The following is a 17,639-nucleotide window of genomic DNA, read 5'->3' on the forward strand; positions in this document are numbered from 1 at the left end:
GACATGTCTAGCTTCAAGGTGTGGTTGCGCACTGACCGGCCGGAGCGCCTCCCAACCCAACGGCGGCTATACATTGAGGAGCCAAACTCAAGGCGGCGCGGCCATCAGCCACGGGCGGCGCGCTCGTCGGCATTGTGGTATAACATCAAGATAGTGAAGCTAGCGGAGCCTGTAGTGGATGAGGATGACGACCCAGAGCTCTCGCCGCCGGCCAGCCCACCAGGACCGCCGGGCCCCCCCTCCAGGCCGGCTGGCGACGGACCGAGCGGGGATCAGCGCGGCCATCGACGTGCCAGGGAAGCTGGGTGGAGCCCAGGTGGGGACTCTGCCTCACCGCCAGCGGCCGGAGCCTCGTCGTCGGCCTCGGCAACGAACGTGGCAGTTGGGCTGATTCAAAATAAAGGGGTCGTGTGTCATCAAAGTGGCTGTGATGATCGGGTTCGGCTGCAGGAGGGCCCCACAGGCCCCGGGCGGTCGGGCCGGCCTTGACCACGGTCGCCATGAGATCAACGAGCCCACTCCCGAGCCAACACGTGGAAAGGCGAGACGAGCAGCGAATCACGGGGGATGTGGACAGCCTGGTGGATCATTCTGGAGCTGCCCAACTGGCGTCCTCTGCCGCGTCGTGCCATGAGACGGGTCAGCAAGGCCAGGGTGGACGCGTCCAATCACCACCATCTGTCAAACTTGCTCGGTGGCAGGACCAGGCAGATCAAGCAGAGGAGCCAACCCCGACAGGATGCAGGGTTCTGGTTGGCTCGCTAGAGTTGCAGATGGGGACAAGGCCAGGACAGACATGGCAGCAGGATGGGACGCGAGATTCCCTGGATCGATCTTTGGCCGGGAACTCCTGTGGGTCTGCACTCGCGGACGAATCCAATGCACCACAGACCGAGGAGGATGGGACGGATCTCATGCAGCGAATGGCGGAAGGCCACGTCGCCCCACCTAACGGGCCAGACGCGGATTGCATGCAGATGCTGGACGAGAGCGTCGTGGAGCAATTCAGCCACTTGAGGAATGGGGTTCTTACATGCATGCGCCCTCTGATGTACGAACACAAATGGTAGGGCCTGGGCAGGACACATTCTGGGTCTTGCTCTCACAAGGTGATGGCTCTGAGTCGCCGCTGCGTACACGATCCGTGGTGCAGAGCGCGGCTGATGGTGGGAGTGTGGGGTCCCCAGAAGCGCCTTTGACGAGGACTCCCGAAGCAAAACTGGCGGATTTCTGCATGCAGGTGGCTAGGGCGATTACTCCATTAATCCCCAAACTACCGGAGGCCATGCACAAACGACCACCCACAAAACGGAAACAGCTCGCAACAACCACGCCCAGACGCAGTGTGCGCATCACCAAGAGGGCGGAACGTGGCTCGGTGGCATCCAAGCAGCAGCAAGCAATCATGCGCAAATTGTGCCTTGCACATGAGGGGAAAACAATTGGCGACACGGCGCTACAAGCATACATCGACCTTTTCTCCAACCCACTATCGGACGCGCACATCGCAGCAATCCTGGCTCTCTTTGGGTGGGAGCCGACGGTCATGCCCTTGCAGGAGGCGCCGGGCTCGGGGATGGTGGCCCCCTAGTCTCAAGGGGCGCGTGGACGGTGTAGGCCCTTCCCATGGCTGCACAACCTTTGAAAGTCTTGGTGTGGAACGTGCGCGGGTTGAACTCACCGGCACGGAGGAATGCCATACGACAGGTCGTACAAACGGTGAACCCGGCGGTAGTATGTCTACAAGAGACTAAACTTGAGCTTGTAACGGTGGATATTGTTCGGCATTTCCTTGGTAATAGATTCGAGAACTTTTACTACATGCCGGCGGACGGCACCCGAGGGGGCATTGCCATCGCGTGGGATGCAATGCTTGTCTCACTGTCCAACCCACATACAACACAAAACACACTTACAGCGCTGGTCAATGCTGGTGAAGCGCAAGCGTGGTGGCTTACATGTGTCTACGGCCCACAGTTAGATCATGAGAAGGTGGAATTCCTGAACGAACTTGTGGAGATAAGGGACCTACATGCTGGACCGTGGATGCTTGCGGGAGACTTCAACCTCCTGGCGAGTGAGCGCGACAAGAATAATGCTACAATAAATAGGCGGATGATAGGCTGCTTCCGGTCTACTTTAAATAGGTTGGAACTCAAGGAGCTCTATCTCAGCGGCCGAAAATATACTTGGTCGAATGAGCGACAACACGCCACCCTGGAGAAGATAGATCATGTGTTCACCACCAACTGCTGGGACGACCTTCACCCATCCTGTTTCCTCTCTGCATTGGGAACATCCATCTCAGATCATTGCCCAATGCTCGTTGACCTCCACGCGGACATGCCAATGGGTCACCGCTTCAGGTTTGAGGCATTCTGGCCACGCGTGGAGGGGTTTACGGAGACCGTCCTTACGGCGTGGCACTCGATCCCGTCTACTGGGAATCCTTTCATCGTGCTCGAAAAGAAGCTCCGGGCCACGGCCAAACGTTTACAGGGCTGGAGCGCAAAGTGGATAGGTAACATAAAGATGCAGATTCTCATGGCCATGGAGCTCATATATAGGCTTGACCAAGCATCGGACAGCAGAGCCCTCACGGCAGCAGAATCGCAACTCCGGAAAACCCTCAAACGGAAGCTTCTAGGGCTATGCTCCTTGGAGAGGACCATAGCAAGGCAGCGGTCCCGGCTGCTTCAGCTAAAGGAGGGAGACGCCAACACCGCGTTTTTTCATCGACACGCAAGACACCGGCAACGCCGGAACATGATCACATCCATCAAGAAGGACGGGTTAATGATAACAGGGCATGATCAAATCGCTGCTGAAGTCGATGGCTTCTACGACCGGCTACTAGGCTCCGCCCCAGCTAGAGAAGCTTCTTTATGACTGGAAGCACTGGGATTGCCAAGGCGAGACCTAGCACACCTAGAACTACCATTCACTGAGGAAGAAGTTGAGAAGGTGGTCAAGGCCTTGCCACCGGACAAGGCGCCGGGGCCGGACGGGTTCACAAACCGTTTCTATGCCTGTTGTTGGAACACCATCAAGGCGGACCTAATGCGGGCGCTGGACGCGTTCTATCATGGAGATATGAGAGGCATGCACGCAGTTAACAAAGCACTAGTTTCTCTATTGCCCAAGATCGATGGCGCGGAAGAATTACGAGATTATCGGCCAATAAGCCTAGTGCACGGAGTGATCAAGCTCTTCGACAAGGTATTGGCCACAAGACTCGCCGGAGACCTACCGTACCTTGTGGGGAAGCACCAAAGTGCTTTTGTGAAAGGAAGATACCTGCATGACAATTTTATGCTTGTGCAAGGCACGGCACGACGCCTACATGCCCTGAGAAACCCCACGGTGCTCCTGAAACTTGATATATCCAAAGCCTTCGACTCCGTCCAGTGGCCTTTCCTCATCGAGGTGTTACACATCATGGGGTTCGGCACACGGTGGATTGGATGGATCTTTGGATTACTTGCAACGTCTTCGACAAGGATCATGCTCAACGGGGTGCCAGGCAAACCAATCTACAACCAATGTGGCCTACGGCAAGGGAACCCGCTCTCGCCGATGTTGTTCATCTTAATTATGGAGCCACTACAGCGGCTGTTCCATGCAGCATCTGAATCAGGTCTCCTGGCACCCTTGGCGGCAAATGGACTCAAGAATCGTTTGTCAATCTTCGCGGATGACGTGATCATCTTCCTCAAACCGCACCCGACGGACCTCACCACGTGCACAACGATACTAGGCATGTTTGCCACAGCTTCAGGGCTCCATACAAACCTTACAAAGAGCGCCGCTCTTCCAATCAGGTGCACACATGAGCAAATGGCTGAGGTTACAAGTGCATTAGGCTGCTCGTTGGGCGGCTTCCCGATGAGATATCTCGGACTACCACTTACCATCCGGAAGCAATCGGCCGCGCAGTTACAAGGCCTGGTGGATCACATCGCTGCTTGCCTACCTACTTGGCGTGCCACGACCTTACCGAAGAGTAGCAGACTGATCCTAATCAAATCGGTCCTCTCAGCGATGCCAGTGCATGCAATGTTGGCACTGGAATTACCAGCGAAGACAGTCTCAGCGATTAACGAGATCCTGCGGGGCTTTCTCTGGTGTGGCAAGGCCGAGGCGAATGGAGGAAATTGCGCGGTGGCCTAGAACACAGTGTGCGCACCCAAATGGGCTGGAGGCCTCGGGATCTCGGACGTCGCTTGGATGAACGTAGCAATGCAGGCTCGCTGGCCATGGCTGGCGCGTGTGGACGATACAAGGCCCTGGAGTGATTTCACGATTGCAGTACCGATGGCATCCATCCAGCTGTGCAACGCGGCCACGCGAACGGTGCTGGGGGACGGAGCACGCGCTCTCTTTTGGGAAGATAGATGGATGGATGGGTTTCGGATGGAAGAGATTGCACCCAGGATCCATGCAAGGATACCGCGGCGAATTCGCAAGAAACTCCTGGTCAAGGATGCACTACAAAATGGGACGTGGGCAGCTTCCATTGGCCCAGACATTGACGCACCACCACTCATGGAATTCATAAGCTTGTGGCCTCGGGTTCACGACGTGCAGCTCCAAGAAGGGATCCCGAACACCATCAGATGGGCATGGGAGCGAGATGGCCAATATTCCGCTCGATCGGCATATGCCGCAAAGTTCATGGGAAGAGAGTTGGTCCCAACCGCAGAGGCAACATGGAAGTGTCGGGCCCCCCTGCAGTGCCCCTTTTTCACATGGCTCGCGATACGCAACAGGTGCTGGACCTCGGACCGCTTGGCAAGGAGGGGGCTGCCACACCAACAATCATGCCCACTTTGTAGCTAGGGTGACGAGACAATGAACCACATTATGCTACCGTGCGTTTTCGCAAGAACTTTCTCGGTGGAGATCTGCCACGCTTTGGGGATGCCGCAATGGACGCCGACTCCACAAGACACCCTACCGGAGTGGATCCTCAACAAGCGGATACAAGTCACCAATGAAAAGGATGTGAGGGCCATCATCATATTTGCCTTATGGGAATTGTGGAAGCATCGTAACGGGATCGTGTTTGATGGTGAAACACCATCCCTGGATAGACTACTAGCACGGGTCTCTAGTGAGGGCAAGGCTTGGAGGACGGCGGGCCTCCTAAAAGCGGATTTAGGAGACTTCTTCGGGCGGATACATAGGTGGGAGTCTAGCGAAACGTAGACATATGTAAACGGTGGACTGGGTGTGTAACACCCTCCGTGGAGGGTTTCTTGTACCCTATTCTTCCCCATTAATGAAAGATACGCATGCTATGCGTATTTGAAAAAAAAATACATATGCCCCTTGGATGATCTTTTGTAGCCAGAGTCTACACATATGTGTGAGATACTGGGGAGTACCTTCGACACTTAGATCTTTTTTTAATCTTGACATTTAGATATTTAATGTGAGGAAAAAGTTGCGGTTTTCAGTGCGCTCCATTTTAACAGCAGTAGGAACGCGTACAACGTATATGAACACTTGTGCTATTTCTACTATGCAATGGGGCACGGTCAGCGCACCACTAACGCTGGGGACGTGATCTTTCGCTACCAGATAGGATCTTTGGGGGTTACCCAATGCCTTGTCATCAAATTATTTTACTCTCTCCGATACAAAATAAGTGTCGTCGTCTTAGGGGGTGTTTGTTTCCAGGGACTTTTTTGTGTAGGGACTAGAAAAAGCCCCTCCTAGAGACTTTTTTACCAAACGGGGGGACTTTTTAGGGACTAAACTAGGCATTTGGGACTAAATGAAGAAGACTCTCAAGGAGAATCTTTTTGGGACTATTTGGGACTTTTCCAACAATGCCCCTCCATGCACTCATTGGCCTGCCACCCCATGGTGTTGTTTGATTTTTATTTTTCTATATACTAGGGGCAACATAGTCATTTAATAACCTCTAGGAAGGGACTAGGGACTTTTTAGTCTCTGGAAACAAACAGAAAGGGACTTTTTAGGGACTAGGGACTTTTTAGTTGGGACTAAAAAAAGTCCTAGGACTAGAGAACCAAACACCACCTTAGTGTAGGGAGTAGTTGTTACTACCAAGGCTGGGCACGGCTAGTAGTGATGCATTGTTTTTTTCCGGAATGGCCCAAGGCCATATACTAAGATTCAAGTGACCTTACAAACGCACTCCTACAGAAAAATAAAATTATAACGAAAGCTTTGAGGGTGTTGAAATCTTCTTTTTTCTGTACCGTGTCGCCTCTGGGCCTCTACCTTGAGGGAACAAAAAAATTGAAACCCAGAAGCTTGTAAAAGTAGCGGCTGGGAAGTTGTTGATGCAAACGAGGAAACGTCGGCGGCTACGATCAGTGAAGCTCGCGGTTCTGGAGAAGAGAACGCCAATAAGGTCGGTAGAAACTCTTAAGACCACGAAAGTCGGCTAAATCTAGACGGATGTACCTGAAACCTAAAGCGGCCAAATCCTGGAAGACTCGTCAGAGACACAAAATAACACGCACTCCGTCGGTGATAAGCACACCAGCAGAATAGAGATAGTGCGGGGAAGAGATTATTTCTAAACTGGGAAAGTGTTGCCACCACAATATCCCAAACTAAACATGAAAATTGCCTCAAGAAAATCTGAGACAAATTATCCACGCTGGTGTATGCCAAGTCTAGGTCCATGCGCTGACGCCGTCTTCTCCGGTGGCCTAGCAAGGCCGGACCACCATAGAAGCTCACTGCTCTAGATTCGTCTGGCCGCCATCGGCTGCACCACAGCCGCTGCCGAGAATCGCGTGACGAAGACCTCCACTCGAGCCTTCATCTCCTTCTCCATCCACAACAACCCTCCAAGACCTCCAAAACATCCCCCAATAAGCCGCGCTTGAACCGAGCCTCCCCGCTGGCGCCATGCAGGCCTTGCCCGGCGACGTGCCCTGACGACGGCAAGAGAAGAAGGCGGCTAGGGTACGGCAACCACCTTGGCCCCTTGCAAAGTGTTACTTCCTTCTTTTCTGTCTAGCAAGCAGTTCAGTACTGATGTATATTATTATTACATTGTTTTGTTGTGTGCGCACCGCTAGGCTCTCTGATGAAGCGATAGCCGACCGAGCTGCATTTACCAGTTCAAAGCCCATTATTTAAAACTAGAACCTAAATATCTAACGAACATCAGATTTGTATGCATGGCAAATCGAATGTTTTTTATGTCAAATTATGTTTGCCGAGGATGGCAAGTTTAGTTGACGAGCATGACAAGTTCGCCTCGGTTCATTTTTTACCAGAAAATTCCCGTACTTGCAAACTAAATTTGCTATCACGGCGCCCATATAAATCACCATAAAAAAACGTTCAAAGCGACGAACGGGCGGTTGCGACGCCGTCTTCGCCTCATTAAAACCGCAGTACAGCGTTTGTTCGCCGGCGCACGGTGAGTTCGCTGTCCAGAGATACCCCCAACCCCAGGTTCGTTCGTTCGTTCGTTGGTTCCATGCACGCAAGGAAAGCCCACGCGAAGGAGATCCTTCCTTGGCTAGCCCCGCTTTGCCTCCAGCTCCAAAGCCACCAAAAGGCGTGTGTGCGTGTCCCTCCCTATCCCTGCAGCAGCTCAGCTGCAGGCTGCAACTTGGCAGGGGAGCGCCCTTTTTCAAAGTACGCACCCGCGCAAGCTCCCCAAGAACGGTGGTGCGCACCGGGACCGCGCCCTCTTATATATACCCCACGACCAGAGCAGAGCGTGACAGACACGAGTAGCAGCTACCACAGGCATCAATCCAGTTCCAATACCTTGAAACGGCGGCCGGGCGAACTCATCTCTGATCGATCGAGCTGGGCGGGCATCATCATCATCTCTCTCTCTCTGATCAACTTCTTTAACCATGGGTCGTCCTGATTCGGAGGCGCCGACGTCGAGCATCGCCGCCGCGGGGCTGGCTGCTCTCCGCGACCACGCCCACGGACACGACGGAGGCGCGGCACCGCCGGCGGCGCCAGACTCGCCCTTCGACACCAACGTGGTGATCATCCTCGCCGCGCTCTTCTTCGCGCTGCTCTTCGCCATCGGGCTCAACTCGCTGGCGCGGTGCGCGCTCCGGTACGTGGGCCGCGGTGCCGCGGCAGCCGCCGCCGGCGAGGGCGGGGCGACGGCCCGGGGTGCCAGCCGTGGAGGCAGCGGCATCAAGAGGCGCGTGCTCAGGAGCCTCCCCGTGGAGGTGTACGGGTCCGGGGAGGTCATCGACGACGTGTGCGCCATCTGCCTCGGCGAGTTCGTGGACGGCGAGAAGGTGCGCGTGCTGCCACGGTGCGCGCACGGGTTCCACGTCCGGTGCGTCGACGCCTGGCTGGTGTCCCATGGCTCCTGCCCCACCTGCCGGCAGCCGGTCATGGAGGGCGCGCCCGCCAAGGGCGGCAGCGGCGGCGCCGCCCGAAGCCAACGGCCCGTGGGCACGGAAATGATCGCCGTGGTCATCGTGTGAGTTCATCCGTCGCGCAACGAAAGCATGCCATTGCCTGCCGGACACAGCACAACAAGGTAGCACAGCTCTGCATGCCCAAGCCCTTGCGGCACCATTTTCCGGCATCGATTGGCATGCTTCATGCATGCCAGGCGCTGCTTGCTAATGGAAAGTATGATCGAAGTGCTCAACTGCACATGTAAATATTCGACGGCGCAGAACACTGTACTGGCAACCTGACAGACCGTGAGTAAAAAGTTTTGCTGGATCAATTTGCCCCCGTGTCCCCCTTTCCGCCGCCGCCGTCGGCATGGGCGCCCGTCCCCTTTTCGGCGCGCCGGGGACGCAGACGTCGGCGTCAACGTCGGCCGTTTGCCCGGCGCCAGGACGCGACACGTCGACGCGTGACCGTGTGCCGACCTGCTGATCCGCGCGCGAACCAACCACCTGCGCAATCGCAACGTGCGTGCGTGCGTCCCAACGGCGTGCCTTAGCCCGCACGCGACGGCGATCGATCCGGCCGCGCAACCGCCGGGATAACTCCGTCGCGCCAACCGCGCCCACGCGATCGCCACGTCCAGCGGCACGGACGCCAGCTCCGTCCGTCGTGGTCACCCGTTGCGCACGCGATGCAGGCATCCTCGCCCGGGCTAGTGGGGGTGGCCCCTGACGCCGATGGGTCGAGGACGACTGACGTTCAGTTCAACCACCTGGACGCTGCGCGGGTTAGCTGAATAAGTTCCCCGTCAGTTTCACCCGTCCCGCTCTGCTCTGCCTTTGCCGACTAAAACTATCTCAGGAGTCAGGAGTTACCACTTCCGTGGCCAAAGGAAGAAAAGGTGGCCACTTCCGTGGCAACATATGCACATGTACATACGTGATTGGTGGCTCGATTACTCTATCTGACCACCCAACCATGAATCATCACGTATACATGCTGTTGATTGGACGGTCTAGCTCGATCGGGTAAGATAAGATCCTCACGCGAGCATATGTGGCACCATCTAGGAGTTACCGCGTTAGGACAAGCAAATGATGGAGCTCTTTACAGTTGCTTATAATTTATACAGATCAAACAAATTTCATCCAGCGACAACGACGACAAAAATCGCACGCGACCATAAACATTCAGAAGCAAAACGGCGGAGTAACTAACTTAACATAGGTAGTCAAGCAATTGCACCCGTGGCAGCGTGGCGGGCGGGCCTCGTGGCGCGTCCCGCTCCTTCCACCGGCGCCGCTCCAGCACGCTCCAGAGCCAGCAGAACACCGGCTTCAACGACCCGAGCCACCGGGCCACCGCCTCGTGGAGTCGCCACGACCTTCTTTCTGCCGCCGGGTCCTCCCGCCGGCCGTTTCCCTCTGTCCCGGGCAGTGCCGGCGCCGGCGTGTCGCCGTCGGCCGGGTGTACGAACCTGGCCGGGCTCGGCTCGGAGTAGCACCGTCGCAGGATGGCGCTCTTGAGCTGCGCCTCGAACGCGAGCCGCTCGTACTCGTCCAGCAGCGTGCTGCGCCGGCCGCCGCAGCCGGCGCTCACGTCCAGGCTGTACCGCGCCAGGACGGCCCCGACGTCGTCGCCGTCGCCGACGAATTCTATGGAGCTATCCATGGTAGAACTATACCAGTACTGTCGCGCCGCTCTTATGCGCGCAATGCCACTCGCTGTATTTAGGCACGCACGTTCCGGTGCTCGTAGGCCGGTGTGGTCCTCGCATGCAGCGCATTATTCTGAGCCAAAGTTGGCCCGAGCCTGGCGTCGGAGCGACGGCAAGGATCGTCGCCGGACCCGGAAGGGCCTCTTGCTCCGTACGGCTCGTGTAATGTAAATCAAAGGGTGCGTGGCAATGTCTACGGCCTCCGATGAAGAGCACATCACTGTTGACCCACTCGCTGCCTCCTTCCCTGTTGACCCACTCGCTCCGGGGACCTGTGATATACGCAAGGAACAACACAACCGAACAAAACGTTGCCTTATTGACAAAGGGAACGGAACTTTGCACTGTGCTTCACAACAATTGCATTGTAGTACGAGATTCCAGCTCTGTCGCTTTAGTTACCCAACAGAGAAAATTCCTTCTGTTTGCTTTTGTTTTTGCAAACGCATCATGTAAAGTTGCGGTTGCAGACGGCCGCCGCAAGCAATCTGCTCGATTGCCAACATAGTCTTCTCAGGGCAATCACCAAACCGTCCGCAAATGTCTATATCGAACAGTCTAGTTTTTTTCTGTTTTTTTTTTTTTTGCAATCCAGCGATTGTCAACAAATTTTTAGGATTGTTCCAATTCCCACAAACCGAAATCAAACTGGAGGTGCTTTGTGCACGTCCACCACATGAGCATCCAACAACGCGGACCTATCCAAACCATGACAGAGCCTGTGCATTTGGACATTTTCGCCACTATTTCCGCTGCAACAACAAAATTATCCGCGTCAAGTCTTTCTTTGAAGAAAACTCATGCCCTGTGGATGAGAGCGGCCACGACAAGCACGCGTCCTCGAACACGATTGGCAAGTATGCCGCGAACATCTCATACTTCCATGGTGGGCAGGCCGCTGGGACTTCTCCATATGCGCACCTCGCAATCTACAAGGTCGGTAATTGCCATGGATGCCCTTACTCAACCATACTCAAAGGGTTTCCGGCGACGATGAGTGACGACATCAACATCATCTCCACCTCCATCAACCACCAAAATTTCCCATCACCATTGTACTACGAGGACCGAGGACGCTGTGACCATCGCCGCGCCTGCACCATGGCCAAGGGCATCCTAGTCGTCTCCTCTGCCGGCAACAAGGGCCCGGACCTAACGTCCGTCAGCAACGACGTGCCATGGTACTTCACAGTAGGCGTTGGCTCTGTGGACTGGAAGGTCGTCGGCTACATGGTGTTGGAGAATGGAGACCTCGTGGACCCCAGCGTTAACAACCCATTCATCATCAAGCCGGACATCCTGGCGCTGGGATTGAACAACCTAGCCCAGTGGTGGAACTTAGTGAGGGCCAAAGGGGGCCATTCCCCCCCCCCCCACAACAAATAAACACATACTCCCTCTGTCACATACTACCACCTAGATGTATCATGTGATCTCGTGTTGGGGAATCGTAATATTTCAAAAAAAATCCTACGATCAAGCAAGATCTATCTAGGTGATGCATAGCTATGAGCGGGGAGAGTGTGTCCACGTACCCTCGTAGACCGAAAGCGGAAGCGTTACATCAATGCGGTTGATGTAGTCGTACGTCTTCACGATCCGACCGATCCTAGCACCGAACGTACGTCACCTCCGTGTTCAGCACACGTTCAGCACGATGACGTCCCTCGTACTCTTGATCCAGTTGAGGCCGAGGGAGAGTTCCGTCAGCACGACGGCGTGGTGACGGTGATGATGAAGCTACCGGCGCAGGGCTTCACCTAAGCACTACGACGATATGACCGAGGTATGTAACTGTGGATGGGGGCACCGCACACGGCTAAGAGATTGTCTGTTGTGCTTTGGGGTGCCCCCTTGGCCACGTATATAAAGGAGGGAGGAGGAGGAGGAGGTTGGCCTAGGAGGGGCGCGCCTATAGGGGGAGTCCAACTAGGATTCCCAATCCTAGTTGGAGTCCCCTTCCTTTTCCAAGAGGGGAGAGAGGGAAGGAGTAGGAGAGGGAGAAGGAAAGAGAGGGGGGCGCCGCCCCCTCCCTAGTCCAATTCGGACTTGCCATGGGGGGGCGCAGCCACCCCTTGAGGCCCTTCTCTCCTTTCCCGTATGGCCCATTAAGGCCCACTACTTCCCCCGGCGAATTCCCGTAACTCTCCGGTACTCCGAAAAATACCCGAATCACTCGGAACCTTTCCGATGTCCGAATATAGCCTTCCAATATATCGATCTCTACCTGTCGACAATTTCGAGACTCCTCGTCATGTCCGTGATCTCATCCGGGACTCCGAACAAACTTCGGTCATCAAATCACATGACTCATAATACAAATTGTCATCGAACGTTAAGCGTGCGGACCCTACGGGTTCGAGAACTATGTAGAAATGACTGAGACACATCTCCGGTCAATAACCAATAGTGGAACCTGGATGCTCATATTGGCTCCTACATATTCTACGAAGATCTTTATCGGTCAAACCGCATAACAACTGATACGTCACCATCATATCTACTTTTCCAAACACTTTTGCCCTTGTTTTGGACTCTAACTTGCATGATTTGAATAGAACTAACCCGGACTGACGCTGTTTTCAGCAGAATTGCCATGGTGTTATTTTTGTGCAGAAATAAAAGTTCTCGAAATGACCTAAAACTTCACGGAGAATATTTTTGGAATATATAAAAAATACTGGCGAAAGAATCAACACCAGGGGGCCCACGCCCTGTCCACGAGGGTGGAGGGCGCGCCCCCTGCCTCGTGGGCCCCTTGAGCCTCCACCGACGTCAACTCCAACTCTATATATTCACGTTCGGGGAGAAAAAACAGATAGAAGGATTCATCGCGTTTTACGATACGGAGCCGCCGCCAAGCCCTAATCTCTCCCGGGAGGGCTGATCTGGAGTCCGTTCGGGGCTCCGTAGAGGGGAATCCGTCACCGTCGTCATCATGAACCTTCCTCCATCACCAATTTCATGATGCTCACCGCCGTGCGTGAGTAATTCCATCGTAGGCTTGCTGGACGGTGATGGGTTGGATGAGATTTATCATGTAATCGAGTTAGTTTTGTTAGGGTTTGATCCCTAGTATCCATTATGTTTTAAGATTGATGTTGCTATGACTTTGCTATGCTTAATGCTTGTCACTAGGGCCCGACTGCTATGATTTCAGATCTGAACCTATTATGTTTTCATGAATATATGTGAGTTCTTGATCCTATTCTGCAAGTCATTAGTCACCTACTATGTGTTATGATCCGGCAACCCCAAAGTGACAATAATCGGGACCACTCCCGGTGATGACCGTAGTTTGAGGAGTTCATGTATTCACTAAGTGTTAATGCTTTGGTCCGGTACTCTATTAAAAGGAGGCCTTAATATCCCTTAGTTTCCAATAGGACCCAGCTGCCACGGGAGGGTAGGACAAAAGATGTCATGCAAGTTCTTCTCCATAAGCACGTATGACTATATTCGGAATACATGCCTACATAACATTGATGAACTGGAGCTAGTTCTGTGTCACCCTATGTTATAACTATTGCATGAGGAATCGCATCCGACATAATTATCCATCACTGATCCAATGCCTACGAGCTTTTCACATATAGATCTTTGCTTAGTTACTTTTGAAGGAAATATGCCCTAGAGGCAATAATAAAGTTATTATTTATTTCCTTATATCATGATAAATGTTTATTATTCATGCTAGAATTGTATTAACCGGAAACATAATACATGTGTGAATACATAGACAAACAGAGTGTCACTAGTATGCCTCTACTTGACTAGCTCGTTAATCAAAGATGGTTATGTTTCCTAGCCATAGACATGAGTTGTTATTTGATTAACGGGATCACCTCATTAGGAGAATGACGTGATTGACTTGACCCATTCCGTTAGCTTAGCACCCGATCGTCTAGTATGTTGCTATTGCTTTCTTCATGACTTATACATGTTCCTATGACTATGAGATTATGCAACTCCCGTTTACCAGAGGAACACATTGTTGGAAATATGCCCTAGAGGCAATAATAAATGGTTATTATTATATTTCTTTGTTCATGGTAATTGTCTATTATTCATGCTATAATTGTATTGTCCGGAAATCGTGATACATGTGTGAATACATAGACCACAACCTGTCCCTAGTAAGCCTCTAGTTGACTAGCTCGTTGATCAACAGATAGTCATGGTTTCCTGACTATGGACATTGGATGTCATTGATAACGGGATCACATCATTAGGAGAATGATGTGATGGACAAGACCCAACTTAAGCATAGCATAAAAGATCGTGTAGTTTCGTTTGCTAGAGCTTTTCCAATGTCAAGTATCTTTTCCTTAGACCATGAGATCGTGCAACTCCCGGATACCGTAGGAGTGCTTTGGGTGTGCCAAACGTCACAACGTAACTGGGTGACTATAAAGGTGCATTACGGGTATCTCCAAAAGTGTCTGTTGGGTTGGCACGGATCGAGACTGGGATTTGTCGCTCCGTGTAACGGAGAGGTATCTCTGGGCCCACTCGGTAATGCATCATCATAATGAGCTCAATGTGACTAAGGCGTTAGTCACGGGATCATGCATTGCGGTACGAGTAAAGAGACTTGCCGGTAATGAGATTGAACAAGGTATTGGGATACCGACGATCGAATCTCGGGCAAGTAACATACCGATTGACAAAGGGAATTGTATACGGGATTGATTGAATCCTCGACACCGTGGTTCATCCGATGAGATCATCGTGGAACATGTGGGAGCCAACATGGGTATCCAGATCCCGCTGTTGGTTATTGACCGGAGAGGCGTCTCGGTCATGTCTGCATGCCTCCCGAACCCGTAGGGTCTACACACTTAAGGTCCGGTGACGCTAGGGTTGTAGAGATATATGTATGCGGAAACCCGAAAGTTGTTCGGAGTCCCGGATGAGATCCCGGACGTCACGAGAGGTTCCGGAATGGTCCGGAGGTGAAGAATTATATATAGGAAGTCCAGTTTCGGCCACCGGGAATGTTTCGGGGGTTATCGGTATTGTACCGGGACCACCGGAAGGGTCCCGGGGGTCCACCGGGTGGGGCCACCTGTCCCGGAGGGCCCCGTGGGCTGAAAGTGGAAGGGAACCAGCCCCTAGTGGGCTGGGGCGCCCCCCTTGGGCCTCCCCCCATGCGCCTAGGGTTGGGAACCCTAGGGGGGGAGTTCCCCCTTGCCTTGGGGGGCAAGGCAACCCCTTCCCCCCCTTGTGGCCGCCGCCCCCCGTGAGATCCCATCTCTTGGGGCTGGCGCACCCCCCCAGGGGCCTATATAAAGGGGGGGAGGGAGGGCAGCATACAACAGCCTTGGGTGCCTCCCTCCTCCCCTGCAACACCTCTCTCTCTCGTAGAAGCTCGGCGTAGCCCTGCGGAGACCCGCTACATCCACCACCACACCGTCGTGCTGCTGGATCTCCATCAACCTCTCCTTCCCCCTTGCTGGATCAAGAAGGAGGAGACGTCGCTGCACCGTACGTGTGTTGAACGCGGAGGTGCCGTCCGTTCGGCACTCGGTCATCGGTGATTTGGATCACGGCGAGTACGACTCCGTCATCCACGTTCATTGGAACGCTTCCGCTCGCGATCTACAAGGGTATGTACATGCACTCCTTTCCCCTCGTTGCTAGTAGACTCCATAGATGCATCTTGGTGAGCGTAGGAAAATTCTAAATTATGCTACGATTACCAATAGTGGGATCAGAGCCAGGCCTATGCGTAGTTACTATGCACGAGTAGAACACAAAGCAGTTGTGGGCGTTGAGTTTGCCAATTCTTCTTGCCGCTACTAGTCGTTTCTTGTTTCGGCGGCATTGTAGGATGAAGCGGCCCGGACCGACCTTACACGTACGCTTACGTGAGACTGGTTCCACCGACTGACATGCACAAGTTGCATAAGGTGGCTAGCGGGTGTCTGTCTCTCCTACTTTAGTCGGAACGGATTCGATGAAAAGGGTCCTTATGAAGGGTAAATAGAAATTGGCAAATCACGTTGTGGTCATACGTAGGTAAGAAACGTTCTTGCTAGAAACCTACAAACCACGTAAAAAACTTGCAACAACAATTAGAGGACGTCTAACTTGTTTTTGCAGCAAGTGCTATGTGATGTGATATGGCCAGAAGATGTGATGAATGATATATGTGATGTATGAGATTGATCATATTCTTGTAATAGGAATCACGACTTGCATGTCGATGAGTATGACAACCGGCAGGAGCCATAGGAGTTGTCTTTATTATTTTGTATGACCTGCGTGTCATTGAATAACACCATGTAAATTACTTTACTTTGTTGCTAAACGCGTTAGCCATAGAAGTAGAAGTAATCGTTGGCGTGACGACTTCATGAAGACACAATGATGGAGATCATGATTGTGGAGATCATGGTGTCATGCCGGTGACAAAGATGATCATGGTGCCCCGAAGATGGAGATCAAAGGAGCATGATGATATTGGCCATATCATGTCACTATTTGATTGCATGTGATGTTTATCATGTTTTTGCATCTTATTTGCTTAGAACAACGGTAGCAAGTAGGATGATCCCTTATAATAATTTCAAGAAAGTGTTCACCCTAACTGTGCACCGTTGCGAAGGTTCGTTGTTTCGAAGCACCACGTGATGATCGGGTGTGATAGATTCTAACGTTCGAATACAACGGGTGTTGACGAGCCTAGCATGTACAGACATGGCCTCGGAACACACGCAATACACTTAGGTTCACTTGACGAGCCTAGCATGTACAGACATGGCCTCGGAACACGGAGGACCGAAAGGTCGAGCATGAGTCGTATAGAAGATACGATCAACATGGAGATGTTCACCGATCTTGACTAGTCCGTCTCACGTGATGATCGGACACGGCCTAGTCGAATTCGGATCATGTTTCACTTAGATGACTAGAGGGATGTCTATCTGAGTGGGAGTTCATTAAATAATTTGATTATATGAACTTAATTATCATGAACTTAGTCTAAATCTTTACACTATGTATTGTAGATCAAATGGCCCACGTTGTCCTCAATTTCAATGCGTTCCTAGAGAAAACCAAGCTGAAAGATGATGGCAGCAACTATACGGACTGGGTCCGGAACCTGAGGATCATCCTCATAGCAGCCAAGAAAGATTATGTCTTAGAAGCACCACTAGGTGAAGCACCAATCCCTAAGAACCAAGACGTTATGAACGCTTGGCAGCAACGTGCTGATGATTACTCCCTCGTTCAGTGCGGCATGCTTTACAGCTTAGAACCGGGTCTCCAAAAGCGTTTTGAGAAACATGGAGCATATGAGATGTTCGAGGAGCTGAAACTGGTTTTTCAAGCTCATGCCCGGGTCGAGAGATATGATGTCTCCGACAAGTTCTTCAGCTGTAAAATGGAGGAGAACAGTTCTGTTAGTGAGCACATACTCAGAATGTCTGGGTTGCACAACCGCTTGTCTCAGCTGGGAGTTAATCTCCCGGATGACGCGGTCATTGACAGAATCCTCCAGTCGCTTCCACCAAGCTACAAGAGCTTTGTGATGAACTACAAT

The 17,639-nt window shown here is 52.7% G+C and overlaps 1 protein-coding gene across 1 annotated transcript; it reads left to right on the forward strand.

The window, feature by feature from the left end:
• Positions 1-7,507: 7,507 nt before the first annotated feature.
• Positions 7,508-8,707, forward strand: LOC123171113 (RING-H2 finger protein ATL74). The gene has a single exon (XM_044588756.1). It carries the CDS (start codon positions 7,860-7,862, stop codon positions 8,454-8,456), a length of 597 nt encoding a protein of 198 aa, XP_044444691.1. The 5' UTR covers positions 7,508-7,859; the 3' UTR covers positions 8,457-8,707.
• Positions 8,708-17,639: the final 8,932 nt, after the last annotated feature.

The sequence above is a fragment of the Triticum aestivum genome, chromosome 1D, assembly GCF_018294505.1.
Source record: "Triticum aestivum cultivar Chinese Spring chromosome 1D, IWGSC CS RefSeq v2.1, whole genome shotgun sequence".
Lineage (NCBI taxonomy): Eukaryota > Viridiplantae > Streptophyta > Magnoliopsida > Poales > Poaceae > Triticum > Triticum aestivum.